At 48.8% G+C, this 7,775-nt stretch overlaps 1 protein-coding gene across 2 annotated transcripts; it reads right to left on the bottom strand.

Moving 5' to 3' along the window:
- Positions 1 to 4,737: 4,737 nt before the first annotated feature.
- CBY3 (chibby family member 3) lies at positions 4,738 to 6,739 on the bottom strand. Of its 2 annotated transcripts, none has more exons than XM_059888489.1 (2): positions 6,665 to 6,739; positions 4,738 to 5,448 (listed from the first exon to the last, which is right to left on the bottom strand). In XM_059888489.1, exons 1-2 carry the CDS (start codon positions 6,712 to 6,714, stop codon positions 4,761 to 4,763), a joined length of 738 nt encoding a protein of 245 aa, XP_059744472.1. In that variant the 5' UTR covers positions 6,715 to 6,739; the 3' UTR covers positions 4,738 to 4,760. The 2 variants fall into 2 exon arrangements, with proteins under 2 accessions (XP_059744472.1, XP_059744473.1); XM_059888490.1 differs by having other exon boundaries at positions 4,738 to 5,445.
- Between the last annotated feature and the right edge of the window lie 1,036 nt (positions 6,740 to 7,775).

Here is a 7,775-nt window from a genome sequence, read left to right as displayed (position 1 = left end):
TGCCCTGAGTGGAGTGGGCTAAGAGCCTTTCATTTTTTCTTCAAATTTTCTAAGGCAATTTGGAAAAGTTAACCACTTTCATAATCCTTGTAATTACAGCTGCCTTTATATCTTTCAAGTGCCCAAGCTACTAACTATATAAGCCAAACTTTCCCTTCAACTTCTATCTCCTTCCAGTCTACCAAAGAGTCTTATGCCAGGGGTTACTAGCATCCTACTCACCAACAGTGGTGAGAGGTCTCTGTTGCCTTTTGAATGGTGGGTGATCTAGTTGTAGATTCCTTTCCATATGGCCTGCCTTCTAGTGCTATGCTATGCTAAGTCACTTCTGTCCTGTCTGACTCTGTGTGACCCCATAGACAGCAGCCCACCAGGCTCCCCCGTCCCTGGGATTCTCCAGGCAAGAACACTGGAGTGGGTTGCCATTTCCTTCTCCAATGCATGAAAGTGAAAAGTGAAAGTGAAGTCGCTCAGTCGTGTCCGACTCTTAGCGACCCCATGGATTGCAGCCTAACAGGCTCCTCCGTCCATGGGATTTTCCAAGCAAGAGTACTGGAGTCCTTCTAGTGCTACTTCCTACTAATTGTCTTAGCTTCAATCTCCATAAAAGCAAAACCTAAGCTTAGAACTTGGGTGCAGTTTATTTGGTAGATGATCCCAGGAACTGAGAGAGAAGGAGTGAGGAAAATAGAAGGAAAGTTCAATAAAGTGTGTTTTGGTATCTGCCTTCTACTGGAGGTTGCCCCAGAAGGTATTAAGTCTCCTACATTCTCAGGCTACATTTGTGGGTTGAGAGAGCTGCTGAGGCTTAGGAGAAAGCCTGGAAGCAGAAAGGCACTTACTACACTAAGATACAAAGGAAAAATACAGGAAAAAACCTTTGACTCAATGGTAAAGAAACTGCCTACCAATGCAGTAGCCACGGGAGACATGGATTCGATCCCCGCACTCGAAAGATCCCCTGGAGAAGGAAATTGCAATCTACTCCAGTATTCTTGCCTGGGAAATCCCATGGACAGAGCCTGGTGGGCTACAGTCCACAGGGAAACAAAGGACATGACTGAGTGACTGAGGACGCACGCACACACAAGCATGCACACGTGAAACTTACTCCAGTTGGGGCAGAGCGGGTGGAGGGAGATTGACAAAATATAATATATAGCATGTTAAGTGGTGACAAAGGCTAGAAAACAAAGCAAGAAACGAGGGTGAGCAGTGCTGGTTTTGTTGGGTGTGGGGAGAATGTACATTCTTTTAAAATAATGTCGTTAGGGAAAACTTCACTGAAAAGGTGACATTTAAGTAGACACCTGAAGGAAGTGAGTAAAATCAGCAAAACACTGAGAAGGAGCGACTGTGAGGTAGGAGAGAAATCAGAAGAGGGTAGTGCCCTAGAAGCCTAGGGAAGACAAGGAGTCCACTGTAAGAAATGCTGCTGATGGGCCTAGATGAGGAAGGAGAACTGGCCAGAGGCCTTACCAGGACTGGAGTCAGCGTTATCCTGACAAGAGTGGGCTGGGAAGCATTGGAGGTGGGATTCAAAGCTGAGGGGAACTAAGAGCAAAGAGGAAGGGGAGGAATTGAAGACAGTGAACATAAACAACTTTGGGGAGTTTAGTAACAAGGAAAGCAGAGAAATGGGGCAGTAGCTGGAAGGTAATGTAGGATCAAGGAAGGACTTTTTTCCATGATGGAAGACCTCCCAGGATCTCTACTTCCATTTCCCTTCATCTTTCCTCTTGCTGTAGACAAATGTACAGCCTTTTCCACCTCTTTCCTCAAGCCCATAAAATATTTTTGCAAAGCTGTTCCCCAGAGTTCTGAGCTGTAGAAGAAAGGAAAGGAAAGTAGGTAAATAGTCTGCTTGCAATGTGGGAAACCTGGGTTTGATCCCTGGGTTGGGAAGATCCCCTGGAGAAGGGAAAGGCTACCCACTCCAGTATTCTGGCCTGGAGAATTTCATGGACTTGCAAAGAGTCAGACACAAGTGAGCTGTAGAAGAAGAAAGCCACAAAAAGTCCTTTGTTCCTACTTTCAGTTCTGTCACATTGCCCGGGGCAACGAGCTTGCTGCCTTAGTCAAGGGCTGAAACTTCAGAGCAGAAAGAACAAAGGCGGATATCTCAAAATATCATCCTCCCCATTTGATCTGGGTCCTTTATCCACTTGGATGCCCTTCCCTAAACATAGGGCTCTCCGTCTGTTGCTGCTCTGTCAGGGCAGATACTTTTCTCTGTTCTAGAGAATCAACTATTTGTTTTCAAGTGCTCTGACCAAAGCAACATTCCTTGACTTCAGGCACTCTCAGATCACCTTCATGATTTTTCCTATTTCCCCATACTGAATAGTTTTTATCTCAGGTTTTAACGTACTTTTCTCCTTAAAAACAATTTATGGCAGTAAAATTCACACAAGTCACTAACGTACAATTCAGTGGCTTTTAGAATGTACAACATTTTAGAATGTGCCACATTTACAATGTTGTACAACCATTACACCTCGAAAATATTTTTCAACTCAAAAGGAAAGCCTGCTCCTGTTAAGCAGCCACTTCCTCCTTCCCACTCCCCTCGCCCCACCAGCTATGCATTTGCCTCTTCTGGATATTTTATATAAACAAAATCATACATGTGGTCCTGTGTATCTGGCTTCTTCCACTTAGTTTCTCCATCAGTGCCTTATATTGTGTTTTCCCCCTCTTTGGGCATTGTTTTGACTCCCTTCTCATTTCCTTTTCTGCATATTTTTTATTTTCTAAGTTATTCTCAAAGAAAATCTTAAGTCACCACTACAACTATTCAAAATATTTTAACCCATGTTGATATAAAATATTAATGCTGGCTTAAAACTAAATATTAAAAAAAACTAAGTTCATGGCATCTGGCCCCATTACTTTATGGCAAATAGAGAGGGAAAAGGTGGAAGTAGTAACAGATTTCCTTTTCTTGGGCTCTAAAATCACCATGGATGGTGACTGCAGCCATGAAATCAGAAGACATTTGCTTCTTGATAGGAAAGCTATGACAAACCTAGACAGTGTGTTGAAAAGCACAGACATTGCTGACAAAGTCCATATGATCAAGGCTATGGTCTTCCCAGTGTTCATGTAGGGTTGAATCAGAAAGAAGGCAGAGCGCTAAAGAATTGATGTCTTGGAACTACGGTGCTGGAGAAGACTCCTGAGAGTCCCTTGGACAGCATGGAGATAAAACCAGTCAATCTTAAGGGAAATCAACCCTGAATACGCTGGTAGGACTGATGCTGAAACTGAAGCTCCAGTATTTTGGTCATCTGATGTAAACAGCCCACTCATTGGAAAAGTCATTGATGCTGGGAAAGATTGAGGGCAGAAGGAAAAGAGGGCATCAGAAGATGAGATGGCTGGATGGCATCACTGATGCAATGGACATGAACTTGGGCAAACTTTAGGAGATAGTGAGGGACAGAGAGGCCTGGTGTGCTACAGTCCATGCAGTCACAAAGGGCTGGACACAACTGGGTGACTGAACAACTATATAAATACAGAATTATTAAAATACAAGAGTACTACTCAAAAGAAATATTTTTAAGCTTAATGTCTACTGACATGTTCTGTGTTGTTTGGGCCCCATTTTGTACAAAGTAATGGTTTAGTAACCCCTAGTCTTTCTCCTGAAAGCAAGTTAGGGTAAGGCAGGACACCCACTTCTCTCACAGATTTCACGTGGCTCTAGGGAAATGTTTTGGAATCTTACTGGACTTACTGGATGCTGACATCGCCTGTCTGTATTCCGGGGAAAGGCTGCAGATACCAAAGATCAGTGTCATCAGCTCCTTGTGCAGCCACATCACTCACAAGTACGACACACTCACGAAAGGCACCTGGTATGATACCCTGGGCACGGAGAGGGGGCCCCCATATTCGGAGAGAGAACACCCATCTGGAACGGATCTAGAAGCAGTTCAAAAATCGGACACCTATAGGAGGAAACGAGTGAAGCTGACCAGGTGACGACAGCCACAAGTCAGGCGATTGCTGTTGGGCAAAACCAAGGTCCGTGATGGCTAAATTTCCTGGGTTTTCGGGAGAACACAGAAAATCTGTATTTTTAATGCAAAATCTCCAGATTCGTACGTGTTGGCAACTCACACAAAACTGTAAAAAAGTGGATTGAGCAAATCCCATGGCTGGCTCCAGAGAGCGCTTATTTGTACCTCCGACCAGTCATTTTAGAAAGAAGCCGGTAAAGTGTCTCACTAAAAGCCATACAGCCAGGATGGGGAGGCAGAGGCCAAAGTTTCAAGAGGCTTCTGTCTCAAAACAGTTTCCAGATCGTAAAATACACTCCTATCCTGAACTCGGGCTGAAACCCCTCCAGGGAGCGCCTCAAGGAGGGAAGGGCCAAGTGCAAGGTCCTTGACCCGCCCGCCCAACCGCACCCTCCGTGCCTGAGCCGGGGTTTCCCCGCCTGAACTTTTTCCTCCGTCCCTTAGGCCAAGAAAGCCTTCGCTGTCACTGCTTTTCACCGCCTGCCATCCTCGCCCCCTAGACACTGCCTGTTGCCAGCCTGGCTCCCACTGCGCGTTCCCAGCGGGCTGCAAACCTCTTCCTACACAGCCCTATCGCACTCTCCCGAGACCGGCTGTGGGTGAGTTCCCGGTCCACCACAGGCCGGAAGTGATCTTCCCTGAACGCACGCAGCGTGCGCAATGCTCGCCAGGTCCCAAGCGACGCGCCCGAGGTGATGACCGAGGTGCGCATGCGCCGCAGGTTTTATTGCGTCACCGCGACTCCAGAGCCCGCGGCTCGAGCCTGGGCAGGCTGCCCGCGCCTTCGCGCTTGCGCATCTTCCTCTGCCAGGAGCACGGCGCGGCCCCTGGGCCTGCCTCGTGGTCGAGCTTCTTCTCCAGCAGGTGCATTCGGGCTGTGGTCTCCGTCAGCATGTCCATAAGCAGTTCCTGCTGCAGCTTCAGATAGTTGTTCTCCTCCAGCAGCACTTGGCTCCTGACTCGTTGCACCTGTGCCTTCCAGCCCGCGATGGTTTGCGAGGGCAGCTGCGGCCGCGACCACACTGGCTGGCCTTCGGAGGTCCACCGTCCGCCGCGGAACACGAAGGCCTCGTCGTTGAGGCGCGTGCGGGGCGAGCCGTAGCTGAGGCCCAGCTCCGCCTGGCGCGTCTGGTGGTCCAACAGGTAGAAGGTGGACATGGAGGAGATGCGGCGCAGCGGCGGGCGTCGCGGTGAGAAGCGCCGCGAGCAGTGGTCGGTCCAGAACTGCCGCAGCTGCTCCCACAGACGGCTGGTGTAGCCCCAGCCCAGGCATCCAAAGGCCTCCAGGACGAGGGCCGGGCGGACCTTGTCAGGCGCACGGATGCCCGGAGCGTAGCCACGAGGACCCGGGTGACTCGGGCTGCGCCCTTGCTTCTCAAGCCCCGATGTCCAGAATGATAAAGGCGAGCCAGGGGCACTGCTGGGGAGCAAGAGTATGGGTGAGCAGCCTGCTCAGGCGAGCTGTTCCAGCCCCTGTTCCCTAAAACCACGAGGCCTGGTGGACAGGGCTCAGGCCTGCGACGGTGCTCAGGGCTAACAAGCTGCTGGCCACTGAGGAGTCCATCCCTGCCCACTCGCCTAGCAGCAGTCTTCCCGGAGACATCTCCAAAGACCACTTTCGGGTCTTGGGGCTAGATAGGCTGATTAAGCACCCCTGCTCTCTTGAGTGCTGAGTGGCTGCTGGAAGGGGTTAATAGGCCCTTAGGGAAGGAGGGAATGATAGCAGAGACAAGTAAAGATGCACAGGAATTTTGACAGGTACGTTGGGGGTGGATAAGGGAGAGCCTCTAGGCAGAATGAAGGGCTGCCAGTGTTGTGCATGTGAGGAAGAGCTTGGGGTAGAAAGCTGGAAAGGGAGACCAGGGCGCTCTGTGAGGGTGCTGTACAGGCAGTCTCCAAAGTTTAGGCTTCCTTCTGTGGGTTAGAGGGCGCTACTGAAGGACTACAAAGGCAGTGCTAGATCTACATTCTGAAAAGTATCTGGTGGACGTCTAGCATACCCAGCAGCGTTACTGCCCTTATCAGTCACTTATTTTACAACTTTGAACTGACATCTGCTTTGTGCCAGGCTGTGGTTTGGGTAGAGGGTCCCAAGCATAGCCTGTGCCTGCCCTCAAGATATTCCTGGTCCATCTGGGAAGCCTGATGTGTGTGTTTAGATCACAGTCCCTTGTAGTCAGTTCGGTGGAGGCATGTGCCATGGGCTAGGACCCATATATGCTTAGGACCTGAGCCAACAGTGGTTGTGCAGACTGGGCGTGACTTTTATCCCAAGCAGACTACATGCTCAAGGAAACTAAAGTCCAGGTAACAGACATGTCCCATACTCCTTTTCCTCACTCCTATAAGTGCTGATTCTGTTATGTGAGAAAGAGGACTATGTTTTCTTTTAAATTCCTCTTTGCTCCATGGAGAGTGAAAAGAACCCTGGGGCAGGGTTCCCTCTGTTAGGTCTCCATTAATTCAACACACGCTTATTTTTCACACAAACCTGGGCAGTACTGTCCCCTTGATGTGGTTCAGGGACATGTCTCTGGAAGACCACGTAGGGCCTTAGGATAGAGCCAGGCCCACCCTTGAGGTTGCATCTTTCCAGAGGACCCTTCCCCCATAAATCCTCACATGTCGTGCCTCACCTGGAGGATGTGTCGAAGATGCCAAGCTGCTGTCCTAGGCCTGGCCCCATCTCTGAACCACTCAGTTGCTTTTTACTAGCTATGACTCACAATGCCTCTAGGCCAGATCAGCTAAGCTATAAAACAGACCCCAGTGCACACCCCTGTATTCATTCAGCACACAATTACTGAGGGCCTACTGTGTTCCAGGCGCTGTTCTTAGGGTGGGACAAAGATATTCCCTCATTATTCTTAGATGGGGAGAAGGTCATAAGCAGAACCTAAGAAAAGAATATGTTCCAGGGGGATGAGCAAAATAGTCCCTCATGAAGCTAACCAAGGGTGTCATGGGTCAGATTTCCCAGAAGCAGAGCCTGAGTTGAGATTTTTTTTTTTTTTTTTTTTGAGACGAGAATTTTTTGAGGGATTTATTAGGGAAGTGATGAAAGCAGGACAGGGCAGGGAAAAAAGGTAAAGCTAAGCAAGAACGTGGCCTCAGGTGGAGACTAGCTTTATTCAGATCTCAGGGAACTGTACACAATTGTGCCACAGAGTTAGGGCTCCTTACTGCCAAGGAGCCAATCTTTTGTGCCCTTCTTCCCCCACCCACCTCTCATTTCAGTCAGTCATTCACAGGGGCAGCTGTGAGTTGTCAACCAACAGTTAAGGCACCTACAGGGTACGTGCACCTCCTGTAAAGGGATCTGTGGGATGTCAGCAGCATAAAAGAGGGAGGAAGCAAATAGATAATTGAAATAACTACATTAATAATTTCTGATTGTGATACATGCCATGAAGAAAAGAGAAATACAGGAAGTGCCTCTAGGACAAAATGAGGGATAGGAAGCAATTTAGAATTGGCACTCAGTGAAGGCACTTGATATTCATACCTAGACCTGAATGATGAGAAGGGGCTAGAGGTTCAAAGGAGCTAGGCTTATCTGAAGGAGAAGTGCTGTGTTGAGCAGTGGAAGGAAATAATGTCAGCCCTGTTCTCCAAACATGCTCAGTCAATTGCCATCACCTCTATTTAACTTTGGGAGAAGGCAATGGCACCCCACTCCAGTACTCTTGCCTGGAAAACCCCATGGACAGAGGAGCCTGGTAGGCTGCAGTCCATGGGGTTGCTAAG

Source organism: Bos taurus, chromosome 7 (assembly GCF_002263795.3).
Source record: "Bos taurus isolate L1 Dominette 01449 registration number 42190680 breed Hereford chromosome 7, ARS-UCD2.0, whole genome shotgun sequence".
Classification (NCBI taxonomy): domain Eukaryota; kingdom Metazoa; phylum Chordata; class Mammalia; order Artiodactyla; family Bovidae; genus Bos; species Bos taurus.
Note: the sequence above shows the minus strand (reverse complement) of the source record. Positions and strands in the feature narration are given on the sequence as shown.